Source organism: Pogoniulus pusillus, chromosome 25, assembly GCF_015220805.1.
Source record: "Pogoniulus pusillus isolate bPogPus1 chromosome 25, bPogPus1.pri, whole genome shotgun sequence".
NCBI classification, from domain to species: Eukaryota; Metazoa; Chordata; class Aves; order Piciformes; family Lybiidae; genus Pogoniulus; species Pogoniulus pusillus.
Genome location: NC_087288.1, coordinates 19546666 through 19564845, shown reverse-complemented (window position 1 = coordinate 19564845; position 18180 = coordinate 19546666). Strand labels below are relative to the sequence as shown.

General features: G+C 48.9%; 1 protein-coding gene across 3 annotated transcripts in view; it reads right to left on the bottom strand.

Annotated features, from left to right (window-relative positions):
* TTBK1 (tau tubulin kinase 1) overlaps window positions 1–18180 on the bottom strand; it is a 139862-nt gene that overhangs the window by 52429 nt on the left and 69253 nt on the right. For all 3 annotated transcript variants that reach the window (XM_064164649.1, XM_064164646.1, XM_064164647.1), the window contains exons 7-10: window positions 13414–13479; window positions 10388–10480; window positions 8793–8918; window positions 2134–2288 (exon numbers count right to left, since the gene is read on the bottom strand). In XM_064164649.1, coding sequence (XP_064020719.1) covers window positions 2134–2288; window positions 8793–8918; window positions 10388–10480; window positions 13414–13479 — 440 coding nt within the window. The remainder of the gene's footprint in view (window positions 1–2133; window positions 2289–8792; window positions 8919–10387; window positions 10481–13413; window positions 13480–18180) is intronic.

Sequence of the window (18180 nt, the reverse complement as noted above, 5' to 3'; positions counted from 1 at the left end):
GGATGGACAAAATCACAAACGTTGGAAAAGACCTCTAAGATCATCAGATCCAACTTTGTGCCCAACACCTCCTTGACCACAAAACCACAAAGGCTGCAAACTTCTGTAGAAGTGCCCATTAAACAATATTTAACTTAGAAGAAACTTCCCTTCTTTGCATGAGCTAATCTTAGAATCAACCAGGTTGGAAGAGACCTCCAAGATCATCCAGGCCAACCTAGCACCCAGCCCTAGCCAGTCAACCAGACCATGGCACTAAGTGCCTCAGCCAGGCTTGGCTTCAACACCTCCAGGGACAGTGATTCCACCACCTCCCTGGGCAGCCCATTCCAATGCCAATCACTCTCTCTGCCAACAACTTCCTCCTAACATCCAGCTTAGATCTCCCCTGGCACAACTTGAGACTGTGTCCCCTTGTTCTGGTGCTGCTTGCCTGGCAGAAGAGATCAACACTACCTGGCTACAGCCTCCCTTCAGGTAGTTGTAGACAGTTGTAGTGAAGCTTAATAGGCAATGGAGTCTTTGTCTCCTATCATATAAACCTTTTATCTTCTGTAATCATAGAATTGTTTTGGTTGGGAAAAAACCTTTAAGTTCATCAAGTTCAACCATTCTCTAACTCTACCAGGCTGGTGCTAAACCACATCCTTCAGCACCACACCTCTGCCACTTTGAAACACCTCAGTGATGAGGATTCAACCACCTCCCTGGGGAGCCTGTTTCAGAGTTTCAGAGCCCTTTCAGTTAAGAAGTTTCCTCTAATCTCCACCCTAACCCTCCCTCGGTGCAACCTCAGGCCATTTCCTCTCCTCCTATCACTTGTTACCTGGGAGAAGAGACCAGCACCCACCTCGCTACTAGTGACTCATTTTGTACAGTTATCTTCATCAGAAAAGGAGTTGGAATAGGTCAAACATTGGAACAGGCTGCCCAGGGAGGTGCTGGAGTCACCATCGCTGCAGGTACTCAAGAAACATGGACATGGTGCTTTGGGACACAGTGTAATGGCCATGGTGGTCCTAGGTTGATGGCTGTACTCGATGACCTCAGAGGTCTTTCCAATCACAACGACTCTATCAAACAAGATTCCACCACCTTAGATATGAAGTCAAATCAAGTGGTGGCTGCCAAGCAGCTCCAACTTCCCAGGAGCAGAATCAAAACATCCATCTGGAAGAGACCTCAAAGATCATCCAGTCCAACCTGCAACCTAACACTGAGGGGTCAACACTGAACCATGTTCCTAAGCACCAGGTCCACAGACTGCTTAAACACTTCCAGGGACGGTGAGTCCACCACTGCCCTGGGCAGACCCTTCCAATACTTGGGAACCCTTTCAGTGAAGGAACACTTCCTAACATCTGGCAGGGCTGGAAACCGTTTTCCCCAATCCTGTTGCTTGACACTAAGGAGAAGAGGCTGCCCTTCTCCTCACTCCAACCTCCTTTCAGGGAGTTGTAGAGAGAGGTGAGGTCTCCTCTCAGCCTCCTCATCTTTGGGCTGAACCTCAGCCCTGAAACACTGCCAAACTGAACTTGTCCCAGGCTCAAAGGATGTTAGGGGTTGGAAGGGACCCAAGGAGATCCACGAGTCCAACCCCCCTGCCAGAGCAGGACCACACAATCTAACACAGATCACACAGGAACACATCCAGACAGACCTTGAAAGTCTCCAGGGAAGGAGACTCCACAACCTCTCTGGGCAGCCTGTGCCAGTGCTCTGGGACCCTCACAGTAAAGAAGTTCCCCTTTGTGTTGAGGCAGAACCTCCTGTGCTGCAACTTACACCCATTGCTGCTTGTCCTATCCCAGGGAGCAGTGAGCAGAGCCTGTCCCCCACTCCTGATCTCCAGTGCTCAGATGTTTATAAACATTGATGAAATCCCCTCTCAGTCTTCTCTTCTCCAGACTAAGCAGCCCCAGGTCCCTCAGCCTCTCCTCATCAGCCATGCCCTCCAGTTCCCTCATCATCTTTGTAGCCCTCCTCTGGACCCTCTCCAGCAGATCCCTGTTCCTCTTCAACTGGGAATCCTGAAACTGAAGGCAGTATTCAAGATGAGGTCTCAGCAGGGCAGAATAGAAGGGACTTAGGGAGTTTGTTACTGAGGCTCACTGGCATGCCTGCAGTACTCACCCAAACATGGCTGCTGTTTGCCTGGTATTTTGCTGTGGAGGAGTAGAGGTGCTAGTGGATAACAAGATGTCTGTCCCAGCCTTCTCCCAGTCAAAGGCTTCGTTTTCAGTGATTCCTCTTTCTTTCATGCTGTTCTCAAAGACGGACATGATTAACTGGAATAAATTACAAAACAAAAGGGCAATTTATGTTAAGCAGCTGCAGGTGGATCTCAACAAATCTCAAGTATGAGCATAAGGACCAAGTGTAGCTTAGGATCTCCATCTTGCCTACGAAAGTGCCAAGAAATAAAAGCAAATGCTATAAAGTTGTACCTGCTGTTTTTCAGGCTGGTTTTAGCTTGGTGACTGAAACGTGTTCAAACCTGCACAAGTTGGGGTTCTGGTAGAGAGTAGCTGAAGATGAGGCAGCAGTGTACCCAGGTGGCCAAGAGAGCCAATGGCATCCTGGACTTGATGAGGAGCAGTGTGGCCAGCAGGACAAGGGAGGTTATTCTGCCCCTGTACTCAGCACTGCTCAGGCCACACCTTGAATACTGAATACTGTGTCTAGTTCTGGGCTCCTCAATTCAGGAGAGATGTTGAGGTGCTGGAAGGCGTCCAGAGAAAGGTGACGAAGTTGGTGAAGGGTCTGGAACACAAACCCTGTGAGGAGAGGCTGAGGGAGCTGGGGGTGTGCAGCCTGCAGAAGAGGAGGCTCAGGGCAGAGCTCATTGCTGTCTACAACTACCTGAAGGGAGGTTGTAGCCAGGTGGGGTTGGGCTCTTCTCCCAAGCAACCAGCAATAGAACAAGGGGACACAGTCTCAAGTTGTGCCAGGGAGGTCCAGGCTGGATGTTAGAAGGAAGTTGTTGGCAGAGAGAGTGATTGGCATTGGAATGGGCTGCCCAGGGAGGTGGTGGAGTCATCATCCCTGGAGGTGTTGAAGCCAAGCCTGGCTGAGGCACTTAGTGCCATGGTCTGGTTGACTGGCTAGGGCTGGGTGCTAGGTTGGACTGGATGATGTTGGAGGTCTCTTCCAACCTGGTTGATTCTATGATTCTATGATTTTGACACTGAACTTGGTGAAATCTTGCAGTTGTCTTGTTACTCTTAACTCTAAAGCCTTAACTTCATCTCAGCTCTCCTGTAAACTAGACATATGCAGAGTAGTACACCTGACACTTTGGAGAGCAGAAGACTGAGAGGAGCTCTTATGAAAGGTTACAAATGTCTGAAGGGTGGGTGTCAAGAAGAAGGGGCAGGCTCTTTCCAGTGGTGGCTTGTGAGCTCATAGAATGGTAAGGGTTGAGTGGGACCTCTAAGGATCACCTAGGGCAGGTCGCACAAGAACGCATCCCAGTAAGTGCCTAAGGTCTCCAGAGAAGGACACTCCACAGCCTCCCTGGGCAGCCTGTTCCAGTGCTCCAGCACCCTTACAGTAAAGCTATTCCTCATGTTGAGGTGGAACTTCCTGTGTTCTAGTTCATATCTGTTGCCCCATGTCCTACCACAGGGCACCACTGGAAAGAGCCTGGCCCCTTCTTCTTGACCCCCACCCTCCACACATTCATCAACATTTACAAGATCTCCTCTCAGTCTTCTTTTTTCTAAACAGCCCCAGGTCTGTCAGCTTTTCCTCAGCAGACAGATGCTGCAGTCATCCTTGTAGCCTCTGTTGGACACTCTCTAGTGTATCTCTGTTCCTTTTGAACTGGGAAGCCTAGAACTGGACACAATACTCCAGATATGGTCTCAGTAGGGCAGAGCAGAAGGGGAAGAGTACCTCTGTTGACCTGTTGGACATACTCTTCTTAATACACCCCAAGACACCACTGGCTTTCTTGGCCACAAGGGCATATTGCTGTCCCATGGAGAACTCACTGTCCACCAGGACTCTAAGATCCTTCTCCATGGAGCTGCTTGCCTGGTGCATGGTGTTGCTCCTCCCTGGGTGCAAGACTCTACAGATATTCTTGTTGAACCTCACAAGGTCTCCCTTCACCCAGCTCTCCAGCCTGTCCAGATCCTGATGAATGGCTGCACAGCCTTCTGGTGTGCCAGTCCAGCCTCCTGAAAAGGGACCATGGACACTGACTGGAACACAGAAGTTTCAGCTCAATGTGAAGAAAAAACTCCTTTGCAGTGAGGGTGGCAGAGCACTGGAGCAAGCTGCCCAGAGAGGTTGTTGAGTCTCCTCTAGAGACGTTTCAAGACACACCTGCATATGCTCCTGTATGACCTGCCCTAGGTGGGCAGGTTGGAGTCCATGATCTCTCTAAGTTCCTTCCAACTCCTAGTGTTCTATGATTCTGTGACATGTAGGTAGGGCTGCTGCCCCACGTTGGGCACCAAATAAATTGTCCTGAAATAATTCTTTCTACCTTGCCCCACGTTGGGCGCCAAATAAATTGTCTTGGGTTCAAATTCAAATTCCTAGAACCAGTAACAATTTGTAGAGTGCCCTCCCCTCTTTTCCCCCTCCTTTCCCAAAGAGAGAGATTAGATATAGGGAGAGAGAGAGGTAAGCACACTCGAATAAATCAATCTCACTCAATTTGGAAGTTAAAAGGAAAAGTTTAACAATAACTTAGAAGAGGTATCTGAGGTAGGGAAATTTTACAAAGGATAGGGAAGGGGGAAATAGCAAAATACAAAATGTACAACTACAACCCGAGTTGTGTCATGGTGGCTTTGTCTGCCTCGTGTCTGCCACGTGCTAAAACAGCTGGTAATGGTGGTATGAGCGATGCAGGGAGAGAAATGCAGAGTGAGGTGTGTGGCGAGAGAGAGCAGGAAGTCCCCCTCATTTTATAGGACAGGAAGTGGGGGGAGTGGGCTAACCATCACCTGGTGGTGTTCAGACCCACCCCTGGGGAGGGGTCAAGACCCCTAGGGTCAGGTTCAGGGTTACTCCCCCCGGAGTGTTAACCCTATACACAACTCCTAGCGTTCTATGATTCTATGACAGGTAGGTAGGGCTGCTAGAATAAACCAAGCACACCAGGAAGACACAGTCCTTGGATGCAGATTTACTGCAGGGTCTTTCTCAAACACAGCCTGGCCCTGTGATATGCTTATGGACAATGTGGTTTTGCCACATTTGGTTGCAGAAGAAAATAAAACTGCAAAAGGAAGGACCCAACTTTCTTTATAAAATGGCAGGTACCAAAATTCATCTTGATGTGGTTTGTACTTATTGCTTTCTAAGAACATATTCCATAGGAGAGAACTGAACCACTGGCAACACTGCTCTGTGCACCAGTGCATTATCCAGGGAATCCTGATGTCCTGTGCTAAAAGGCAAACTGGATGCAATAGGAGAACACAAAGATACATTAACATCTTGTTTAACATCTTTCTTCATGACAGGGGCAGTGGCACTGAGTGCACCCACAGCAGGTTCAACAACACCAAGCTGTATGGTGCAGCTGACATTCAGGAGGGCAGGGATCCATGCAGAGGGACTCCGACAGGCTGGAGAGTTGGGCCCAGGCCAACCTCATGAGGTTCAACAAGACCAAATGCAGGATCCTGCATCTGGGCTGGGGCAATCCAAGGCACTGATACAGGCTGGGCAGTGACTGGCTGGAGAGTAGCTCTGAAGAAAAGGACTTGGAGGTGCTGCTGGATGAGAAGCTCAACATGAGCCAGCAGCATGTAGTTGCAGCTCAGAAAGCCAACCAGATACCAGGCTGCATCAGGAGAAGTGTGGGCAGGTGATTCTCCCTCTCTTCTCCAATCTTCTGAGGCCCCATCTGGAGTACCATCTGCAGTGCTGGAGCTCCTATTACAAGAAAGATATGGATATGCTGGAAGGGCCACGAGGATGATTAGAAGGCTGGAGGTCCTTTCCTATCAGGACAGGCTGAGAGAGTTGGGGTTGTTCAGTCCGGAGAAGACTCTGAGGAGAACTTATTGTGGTCTTCCAGTATCTGAAGGGGGCCTACAAAAAGGCTGGTGAGGGACTTTTTAGTGTGTTGAGTAGTGATAGGAGTAAAGGGAATGGATCCAACCTACAGGAGGGGAGAGTGAGATTAGACTTAGGAAGAAGTTCTTCACCATAAGGGTGGTGCGACATCGGAACAGGTTGCCCAGGGAGGTGGTGGAAGCCCTGTTTAAGGCCAGGCTGGATGTGGCTCTGGGCAATTTGATCTAGTAGAAAGTGTCCCTGCCCATGGCAGGGGAAGTGAAACTAGATGGTCTGGATGAGGGAATGGAGTGCTCCTTCAGTAAGTTTGCAGATGAAAGTAAAGTGTGTGGGAGTGTTGAGCTGCTGGAGGGTAGGAAGGTTCTACAGAGAGACCTGGACAGGCTGCATCAATAGAAGAAGGCCAAGTCAATCAGACTCAACAAGATCAAGTGCCAGGTAAAACGACCCCATGAATGCTCCAGGCTTGGGGCAGAGTGGCTGGAAAGCTGCCTGCAGAAAAGGACCTGGGGGTGCTGGCTGACAGCCAGCTGAACACGAGCCAGCAGTGTGCTCAGCTGGCCAAGAAGGCCACCAGCATCCTGGCCTGGATCAGGCATAGTGTGGCCAGCAGGACCAGGAAGGTGATCGTTGCCTTGTACTCATTACTGATGAGCCCACACCTTGAGTCCTGGATTTGGGTTTGGGATTCTCACCACAAGGCAGACACTGAGGTGCTGCAGCATGTCCAGAGAAGGGCAACGAAGGTGGTGCAGGGTCTGGAGGACAGGTCTGGTGAGGAGCAGCTGAGGGAACTGGGCTTGTTTAGTCTGGAGGAAATGTGGCTGAGGGGAGACCTCCTTGCTCTCTGCAGCTGCCTGCAAAGAAGCTGGAGCCAGGTTGAGTGTTGGTCTCTTCTCCCTAGTAACAGATGATACTCTGAGAGCAAACAGCCTCAGGCTGCACCAGAGGAGGTTTAGGCTGGAGATGAGAAGAAAGTTCTTTGCTGAAAGGGTTCTCCAAGAATGAAAAAGGCTCCCCAGAAAGGCAGTTGAATGCCCATCCCTGAGGATGTTTAAAAGATGCAGAGCTGTGATGTTGGAGGACATGGCACGGCACCAGCCTTGGCAGGTTTAGGAATGGTTGGACTCCATGGTCCTAAATGTCCTTTCCAACCAGCCCAGTTCTCTGATTCTACAAACACAGAAGGTGACAGAAATTAGACACTCTCCATGTGCCACAGTGCATGACCAAGCCCAGTCTTGGCAGCCTTAATCACCATGAGAAGTAGGTCCAGGAAGAGCAGGCTCCCCATCCCACAGCCCCAGCTAAGATCACTGGCTACGGAGGAGTGAACCTGCAGCTGACTCATGATAGAGTAAGTCCTCTTTTCCCCCAAGGCTGGTGGCTATTTGGATGCTGCAGAGTGTCAGCTCTAGACCTGAATGTCAGCAAGGTTATTTTATGCATCAATGCGGTTTATGATCTTCTCAATCAGAGCTGGGAGGTGATGACTTGAGGCAAACAAAAATAATCATGGTGGCTAAGAGGTGCAAACAAGAAAAAAGAAACAATCATGCAGGAGCAAGGGTGTGAGCAGGAGAAGTTCAACACCTGGAGACAGAGAGAAGAGCATGAAGTGAAACACTGGAGCAGGTTGCCTAGGGAGGTGGTTGAGGTCCCATGCCTGGAGATATTCAAGGCGAGGCTCAAGAGGGCTCTGGGCAACCTGATCTAGGTGGGGACGCTCCTGCTTATTGCAGAGGGGTTGGACTGGACAACCTTTGGAGATCCCTTCCAACCCACATCATTCTGATTCACTTCAAGGCAAAAAAAGCCACAAGCCAGACTACAGGGTGGGTGGCAAAAGAGCAGGAGGAAAATATGGCTCTGAGTGTTGGGAGAAGACTGGAAGGATTTTGTTTGTTTGAGAGCTTCTGTGTTGGGGGTTTCTTTTTAAGCAATGATATGGAGCAGTAAAGATGATGGGGTTTGGGGGAAGTCACTGAGATGAAGTATTTGCATTGTACATTGCTGGCTCACGTCCAGCTTTTCACCCACCAATATCCCCAAGTACTTTCTTGTAGGGCTGCCCTCTATCACATCACTCTCCAGCACATGTAACAAGGATTGTCCCTAATCAGGTGACAATTCTTCCCTGGGCTAACAAAATCCAGCACTGTTTGCTGATAGCAGGGTGGTGCAACATTGGAACAGGTTGCCCAGGGAGGTGGTGGAAGCCCTGGTTTAAGGCCAGGCTGGATGTGGCTCTGGGCAATCTGATCTAGTGGAAGGTGTCCCTGCCCATGGCAGGGGAAGTGACACTAGACAGCAACGAGTGAATGGGAGAAGGAAAAAAGCAAAGCAAAGATTAATATTAAAGAAGGAGATAATAACAGTTAGGGCCCATATGAGTCTGCAAGAAAGCAAAGGGGCTGGTGAGTATGGTTGAGCTGTTGGCACAGGCTCACTGCAGTCTTCAGCAAGCTCTGCCAAAATTCTGTCGCATTTGCAGTATCTCAACTGTTTTGTGCTTTAATGAAAGCTAAAAGTACTCTCTTCCTTGGGAAGAACTCTGTGGTCTGGAGTAGAAGACTATTTTGGACAAAGTGGTGGAAGAAGAAGGAAAACCTTTTGAGATGTTGAGGAGCTGCGCAGTACCAACTTCTTCCTCCCGGTCCTGGGAAAGGTACTCCTCAGCTAGATCTAAAGACATGCATAGAAATGTTAGAAGATCTAATCAGACTGGCAACCAAAAAAAATGCTCTTACCTGATAGTCTGGCTTGGTGAAGTAGTCAAGGCTTGCAATATGATCCAGGAAAAGGTGGAACTCTGAAGGCATGTGTTTTAGCAGCATTCGGTGCTCGTACTTCTCTTTTATCATACCAACCTGCTCCTGCAGAAAAGAGAAAGCCTCAGAGCCAAGACTCTCTTCTGTTGCTTCACATTCACATTACCCTCCCTGGAACACCATCTCATCTTACAGTTCCTCTTCTTACACCCAGCACTGTGTCTATGCACTTCTCCTTGGTGTCCCTAGCAAAGCAAGGTTGATCATTGCAGGCAAAGGTCAAAGAGGGATTCTGAGTTGGAAACACTCTTCAGAAGCTGTCCCTTTAACACAGCCTTATGAACAGGTGACCTATTTCTTTCCAGGGATTTTATCCTCTTCCAAGAAAACAGGAACAGGTATTTTTATTCTGTTTTACTTTCCAGTTGCAATTCCCGTTTGGTTTGTTTGCTGTCGCAGAATCACAGGATCACAGAATTAACCAGGTTGGAAAAGATCTTCAAGATCAACTCCAACCTGTCAACTAACACCTTCTAATCAACTAGCCCATGGCACTAAGTGCCTCATCCAGCCTCCTTTTTAACATCATCAGGGATGGTGACTCCACCTCCCTGGGCAGCCCACATCAATGCCAATCACTCTTTCTTGAAAGAATTTCTTCCTAACATCCAGCCTAAATCTGCCCTAGTGCAGCCTGAGACTGTGTCCTCTGGTTCTGTCACTGGGTGCCTGGCAGAAGAGCCCAACCCCACCTGGCTACACCTTCCCTTCAGGTAGTTGTAGACAGCAATGAGGTCTGTCCTGAGCCTCCTCTTCTGCAGGCTGCACACCCCCAGCTCCCTCAGCCTCTCCTCACAGGGCTGTGCTCCAGGCCCCTCCCCAGCCTTGATGCCCTTCTCTGGACATCTTACAGCACCTCAACTTCTTTCTTAAATTGCGGAGCCCAGAACTGGACACAGCACTCAAGGTGTGCCCCTACAAGTGCTGAGTACAGGGGCAGAATGACCTCCCTGGTCCTGCTGGCCATGATATTCCTGAAACTGGCCAGGATGTCATTGGCCTTCTTGGCCCCCTGGGCACAATGCTGGCTCATGTTCAGTCCCTTGTTGACCAGTACCCCCAGGTCCCTCTCTACCTGGCTGCTCTCCAGCCACTCTGTCCCCAGCCTGTAGCACTGCACGGGGTTGTTGTGGCCTAAGTGCAGAACCCTGCACTTGGCCATGTTAAAACTCATGGTGCTGGACTGTGCCCATCTATCCAGCCTGCCCTCCCACCCTTCTGAAAGCTCTTTGCTAGAAGGCTAGCTCAGCCTTGCACATGATGATTTGCTTTGCAAGAAGTCAACTATGAGCTCAAATGGGATTAATGATATGCATAAGAAACGGTCCAGCTACTGCAAGTAAGGCAAGCTGCAGACTGCGCATCAGAATACAGACAAGCAGAAAGATCTGATGAAAAGCAGGCTCTGGCTTGACTTCAGCAGGAAGCTGCAGAGAGCTGCAGGAGGAACAATGAGAAGTCCCAAGTGTAAAACTGTAGCACTCTATCTGAAGGACAGACACCAGGTTTCCTACCTTGTCTTTGATCTTTCGCCATGGAAGCTGACCAATGGCAAACTCCACCAACATGTAAAAGAGGGACCACAGATCATCATGTCGACCCATCTCCTGGAGAAAAGAGAGATGAAGACTCAGGACCTAAGTTCCATTCTGCTCAGGTGTGTTTTCTAGATGAGCAAACTCACTTTTAAAGGCAGAAAGGGAAGTCTTACTTCCCACTGAATGATGAGAGATGCCAAACCAAAGGATACAAAATGACTTCATGTGCTTGACAATTTCAGCCTTATCCACATGTTTCAACTTCTTATTTGCCAGGCCAGGAGGAGAGTAGGATGCAGGAGTGTTCCAAACCTTTAAATTGGTGTGGTGCTGGCTGAGAAGTGTTTTTGAAAACACTTTGGTTTTGTTTGGGAAATTTAGGCTGGAGGTGAGGAGAAAGTTCTTCACTGAGAGAGTCATTGGACACTGGAATGGGCTGCCCGGGGAGGTGGTGGAGTCGTCGTCCCTGGAGCTGTTCAAGGCAGGATTGGACGTGGCACTTGGTGCCATGGTCTGGCCTTGAGCTCTGTGGTAAAGGGTTGGACTTGATGATCTGTGAGGTCTCTTCCAACCTTGGTGATACTGTGATATTGTGAAAAGTAAGCCCTTGAGTAAATGATGTCTTGAGAATAGTTTGAATGATATTTAGCTTAAAAAAATAAACCTGCAAAAATACTGCACACAGTTTGGGTTTTTTTTTTCTTCACCTAGGTTATTCCACATGTCACTAATAAATACCCCACATTATAAAGCAGGAAGAGAAGTCACAGTTCCCATTCAATGGGAAGCCATACTGATGACTAAAGACTGCAAATCAAGCATTTATTAAATCCACAGTCACCTGAACAACCTCATTTGCTTCCCTTTCTGTGAATACATTAGAAAAGAGCTTTTATTTAATCTAGATAAGAAAGCCAAATTATCCATAGACTCTCCTTCACTGAGTGTAATCTTTGCATTTAAAAAGAGTTATTGATGACATGTGGAATAAGCTAGAGGGAGAAAAAGAAACCAAAGCTCAAAACCTCCCACTGTGTGCAGAAAGCATTTTTTTGCTTTCATTTTGAAGCTAAATACGATTCCAATTGTTGCCAAGAAGCACTGCCTCAATTCATCACCAAGCAGCACAAGAGTTTACAGATTTGTAACATTTCATAGAACCACAGAAACAGGTTGGAAGAGACCTCCAAGCTCAGCCAGTCCAACCTAGCACCCAGCCCTGGCCAATCAACCAGACCATGGCACTAAGTGCCTCAGCCAGGCTTGGCTTCAACACCTCCAGGGACAGTGACTCCACCACCTCCCTGGGCAGCCCAATCCAATGCCAATCACTCTCTCCGCCAGGAACTTCCTCCTAACATCCAGCCTAGACCTGCCCTGGCACAACTTGAGGCTGTGTCCCCTTGTTCTGTTGCTGGTTGCCTGGCAGAAGAGACCAACCCCACCTGGCTACAGCCTCCCTTCAGGTAGTTGTAGACAGCAATGAGGTCTGCCCTGAGCCTCCTCTTCTGCAGGCTGCACACCCCCAGCTCCCTCAGCCTCTCTTCAGAGGGTTTGTGTTCCAGGCTTCTCAGCAGCCCTGCTGCCCTTCTCTGGACACGTTCTGCATACTCCTCTCCTCCTGACTCAGCAAGCAAGAAACTGAAACATGGGGATCAGGCTGAAATTGTCAAGCACATGAATGCAGTAATTTCTGGTGCCCAACATCCAATGTCTAGAGCATGATTCCTCAGAATAGCATGCATTATTCAGCAATTTTGGGGTCTAAATATACATTCAGCTGATGCCAGCTACAGCTGGCACTATTCAGCTCCTCCAATAATCATACTTCAGGTTTCTCAGTGTCTCCCAGGAAACAGAATGAATTAATGATGGCATTCAACTGCCCTCCCCACATCACCCTTTGCTACGTTCAGCAGGCAGGAACATCTTGCCCTAAAAATAGACACCCTTGAAACTTCCTCATGTGTCACAGGTCATCCTACAGACCCATCTCAAACAAAACCAGAAACCTGGAGGTAATGCAGGCTGGTTGATAATTTCCAGCTGGCCAGTACCTATGGCAGAAGCAGGGGACTTCCAGGTTACAGCCTACACAAGAACGTTACTGAAACAGGACAGAAATGTGCTTCAAGAAGAATGCTGGCTGAGACTGCTGGAAGCACTGAGAATGAAGCTAGGCAGACACCATGTAAATAATGGCTCTTCCCAGAGACAAAATCAATCTAGCTTTGACTAGGAGGCTCTTCCCCCAGCAGTATGTTAATATTAACCAGCATATTAATATTGACAGCAATGTTAATATTAAAAAGTCCAGATTGAGAATGGATCTGGGGACCTGACACTTGGTAATTCACAGTCATGCTGTGCTAGAAACTAGCAGCAAGCAGCCTGGTGCTTAACTCAATCCACAGAACCAAGGAATGGGTTGGGTTGGAGGAGACTTTAGACATCATCTGCTCCAACTCTCCTGCCATAGGCAGAGACCCCTTCCACTAGACCAGGCAGCTCAAGACCTCATCCAGCCCAGCCTTGAACTCCTCCAGGGAGGGGGTATCCACAACCTCTGTGAGCAACCTATTCCAGAGTCCTTCCACCCTGATATTGAAGAGTTTCTTCCTAAGTTCCAGTCTAAACCTACTCTCCCTCAGCTTAAAACCACTCCCCCTTGTCCTGTTGCTAGACACCCTTATGAGAAGTCCCTCACCACCAGCCTTCCTGTAGGTTCCTTTCATGTACTGGAAGGTACCCTAGTGTGCTTCCACTGCCTGCCCTCCCCCTCTGAACAGCATCTGATAATCCAATCATTACGACAGTTAAGGCTGCCACCCAGAACGGACCCCATAACTGTCAGCACAGCCAACAGCCTTGGCCACCGAATGGAATTCCACTTCTGCAGGTAACAAACCAGAAGTTGGGCCTCTTAACTCTTCTGCTCCTGAACAGAGGTTTCTGGGGAGCAGTAGCCCCGTTGGGAGCTGCTGTTCACTCCAAGTACTCACTCGGTTTTTGTGTGCGTTCACCGAGGCGTAGCGAACTGTCCCCCGGAACCCAGCGACGTTGCGAGGCTGAGGGGAGACAACAGAAACATCTCAGAGAGAGCACATCACCAACCCCCCTCTGCAGCCTAACCCCCCAGAAGTGACCACCTATGCTAGGATTCGTAGGTGTCCATGGGATACAAACTGTTTGCTGCCCTCCTCTGCTCTAGCAGCCAGCTAAACTGCTTCTACCACAGAGAGGGCAAGGTGGTGACAGCGACAGGGTAGATTAGTAACAGACTAGGCATGGAGGTAAAAAGATCAGGCAAGTTCAGATTGGCCTGTTTCAACTCCAGGACAAGGGGAAAGCTAGTAAAGAAGTGCAAGACTGAGTCATGAACAAACAAGAGCTAAGCAAAGCCTGAGGGCAGCCTTGCCAGGACAAGAACAGGGATCCTCTAACTTGACAGAGAGCAGATGCCCATACATGTTTCTGACACTCCATGTCATAGAATCATACAATCAGTCAGGGTTGGAAGGGACCACAAGGATCAGCCAGTTCCAACCCCCCTGCCGTGGGCAGGGACACCTCACACTAGATCAGGCTGTCCAGTGCCTCATCCAGCCTGGCCCCAAACACCTCCAGGGTTGGGGGTTCCATCACTTCCCACTAGCTCAGGCTGTCCAGAGCCTCATACAGCCTAGCCCCAAACACCTCCAGGGTTGGGGCTTCCACCAGCTCCCTGCACAACCCTTTCCAGGCTCTCACCACCCTCACGTTGAAGAACTTCTTCCCACATCCTCTGTCCACATCCTCAGTAAGAATGAAACAATTTAAGAAGCTCTGGCTTCCAGAATTCTTGTCTTCCCCCCCAGTTTAGCCTAAACCACGTAACTTTCTTTTCTCTTTCTCCACTTCTCTCCTTCCTCATGTCCTCAGAAAGTGAAGGCCTGATCTAGCAGCCTCAGGAAGAAGGCAGCCCTCCAGTTTGGGTTGGGAGGGTCATTAAAGATCATCCAGCACCAGCCCCTCTGCCCTGGGCAGGGACTCCTCCCACTAGACAAAGCTGCCCAATGCCCTATCCAGTCTGGCCTGGGAGCCTTCTCTGATCTGGAGGCTGAGCAACACTTCCAACTCCTTCCACTGCTGTGTCCGTGTGAACATCAGACCCTGAGAGGTCACTTAGCAAAGATGTCACTGTTCTGGAAAAACTGCACTTCAAAAATGCCATCCACCAAATCACAGAACACTTTGGGCTGGAAGTGACCTCCAAAGTCAGCCAGTCCAACCCTCTCTGCAGGCAGCAGAGATGTCCTCAAGCAGATCAGGTTGCCCAGAGCCCTGTCGAGCTTCACCATGAATATCTCCAGGGATGGGGCCTCAACCACCTCCCTGGGCAACCTGCTCCAGCATTCCACTACCCTTATGGTGCAGAACTTGTTCCTAACATCCAATCTAATTCTGCTCCTCCCTAGTTTGAAGCCATTGTCCCTTGTCCTATCACTGCAGGCCTTTGCAAACAGTCTCTCTCCAGCCTTCCTGCAGGCCCCCTTCAGGTACTGGAAGGCTGCTATTAGATCTCCCTGGAGCCTTCTCTTCTCCAGGCTGAACAGCCCCAGCTCCCTCAGCCTGGCTTCCAGCTTAGCTAGAAGTAAGCAGAGTCAAGAGCAGTGCTTCCAAAAGCTGCCGTGGCAAAGGCAGGTTCAGACCCAGGCATCTCCCTGTGAAGCCAGGACGGGAAGCCAGGCATAAGGAAGGCTGCACCCTGAGCCGGCTGAGTGCGCTCAAACAGGCAGCTTGTACAACCTGTAACAACTCTCTTTGGGGGTAACTTGTCCCACTCAGCTCTGCTCTTTCAGCTTTCAGAACCAGGCCTAAAGCTCTGTACTCATTCCAGGCCACGCTTCTGTGGCTCTAAATGTGCCCTTCGGCTGCATCCTTTGGGGTGCTGGGAAGTTGCTTCGAGTTTCGATGCTGGCAGCATGCACAGAACTTCAGGTGTTTGCTTTTGTTAGTTTGTTTGAAGCAAGTTCATCAACACTGTGCCACTAACACACACCTCAGCTGTGTAACCCAGTCAAAAAAGCTCTGACTCTGTCCTCCAACTCCTCTGAGTTCATCAGAGCCTCCACAAGGAGCCGATTACATTAATGCTGCATTTATTCTTCAGCACAGAAAGTTGGAAGGGACCTTAAAGATCACCCAGCTCAAACCCCTCTGGCCCTGTGCAGGGACTCCTCCTACCAGACAAAGCTGCTCAAGGCCCATTCCAAGCTGACCTTGAACACCTCCAGGGAGGGGACATCCACAGCTTCCCTGGGCAACCTGCTCCAGTGTCTCACCACCCTCACTGGAAAGAATTTCTTCCTGTTCTCCAGTCTAAATCTCTCCTCTTCCAGCTTCAACCCATTCCATTTCCTCATCCTACACTACACACTTCATAAAAAGCCCCTCCCCAGCTCTCCTGCAGGCTCCCTTCCAGCACTGGAAGGCTGCTCTACAATTTCTCCTGAGCCCTCTCTTCTCTAGGCTGAACAGTGTCAACTCTCCCAGCCTGCTCGCATGGGGAAGGTGCTCCAGGTCTTTGACTGTCTTCATGACCCTCCTCTGGCTCTGCTCCAGAAGTTCCATGTCCTTCTTATGTTGGGGCTCCAGAACTGGATGCAGTACTTCAGGTTGGACCACATGGGAGCAGAGCAGAGGGGGAGAATCACTTCCCTCATCCTGCTGGTCACACTTCCTTTGATGCAACCTGGCACACAGTTGCCTTTTGGGCTGCCAGTGCATACTGCCAGCTCATGCTGAGTTTTTTAACCCCCAACTGCTTCCCCTCCAGACTGCTTTGAAGCCACTCCTCACCAGCTTATAAATAGTTGTATCTTGCAATATAGCATCTTGAGCTAGAAACTGCTTATTTAACTGGAGATAGTACTCAAGATATTACTTCATATATCTACCTCCTTCCTCCTGGAATGTATGTTCAGGACTGCCACTGACAAATGACTGCAAAAGGTCTTTCAGAGTTCCAGTGAATTCACTGATCAGAGTTCCTGAAAAGGAGAACACTGGCCACTGGAACAGATCTGTTGGAGCAGCCAGCACCATCAACCTTCCCTACACACTCAGAACCAAGAGGACACTCCTCTTTCCCACTGGGAGTGGAAAGTAGTGATTCTGGCTATCTTTAATGAGCACACTGTGAACAGCTCCAGCCTGACACCTTTAATGCTTTCAGAACGTTTGCAGTCCATGGGAGTTTGCATTTCAAGGGTTTTGCCCTACTTCAAGCATCTTGGGTTATCAGCTCTGTGCCTACTGAACTGAGTACCACAAGTGCTGCTTTCAGTCCACTTGGCCATGGCTAAAAACGTTCTTGGATCAATACTTGCTATTTCTGGCAGCCAGGTTATCTCCTCAGTCTTTAATTAGAGCCACTCTCGAGCCAGCTCTAAGCGGTTTACAGGTGTATCTCTGCTCCCTTTTGAGAAGTAAACCCAAAGCCCAGCAGCCCTCTTTTAACCCTGTGTCTGCCCTACAACCAAAATGAAACCGTTCACCAAGCCAGTCCTGCGGCTGAACCCACAGGATGCTCTCTGCAGTCCTCCCTCAGCTAAAGGAGAGGAGCACTGCAGCTGAGGAAGACTGAAATTGTTTTGAGGGGACATGCAGAGCTTTGAATACGATAGGCAGATGCTCACTCTGCTTACAGCACCTTTTTGCTCATGAAGGTTTCACCTCTTTTAATGGTATTTGACTATCCTGCCAAACACAAGGCCATCAAGTGATGCCTTCTCCCTGTGCCACTAAGTGCTGCAATCCATCATCTCCCTGGCTGTGGAGATACCTCACTCTTGATTCAAACCCCTCCTGCTTGAGCATACCCTGGAACACCTGCCATATACCCAACTCTGACTGACTTTTTTCTCAATTCATCAACATTATTTTTCCAGATCATTTCTTTACACAATTTCTTCCAGTTAATGATATTATCTCATGCCACTACTGCATTGCCCAGGATTGGAAAAGAGCCTGAACAAAGCACCTTTGCTGGCCAGACTGGTCCACATTTGACACAGAATTGAAATTCTAACAACTAGGAGCTTCAGACCATGGAATCACCTACACACAATTGATATGAGTCCCCAGAATAAGAAAGTAATAATGTAGCAAGGTGAAATAGAATTTCAAACCATAGGTGATTTAATTTTTCCATATCAGTATTGCATCAAAAATATTATTCATGGTAAAATCTCTCTCCTTCCTGCATTCAGATTGTGTCTAGCACAAAGCTGAAGCAATTTATTACCCAGAGCTGTCAGGGAGATGACAGAGATATGAAGTATATTGCATTGTGTTAGGAGCTTGGTTTAAAATGAGATTGAGCTTGAGAGAACATGTTACATCACTACCCACTGAGCAAAAATTGTACTCTGTGTTCCTTTTGATATATTAGCAATGTTACCTCATGGACAAAGAATTAGATAACCAAACCCTGTATGAAGTGGATGCATTACTTCAGACTGTGCTCTTTTGCACCCACCAGCTTTTCATTCTCTTCCAGTTCACACACTTGTGGTCATCTCTATTTTAAGTGCCAACAGTGTCTCCTTTAAGCTCCACACAGAATCAACCAGGCTGGAAGAGACCTCCAAGATCACCCAGTCTGCTTTTCTTGCTGATGCTCCTTTATTTTCATAGAATCATAGAATGGTTTGTGTTGGAAAAGATCATCTAGTTTCAACCCCTCTGTCATGGGCAGGGACACCTTCACTAGAGCACAGTGTTCA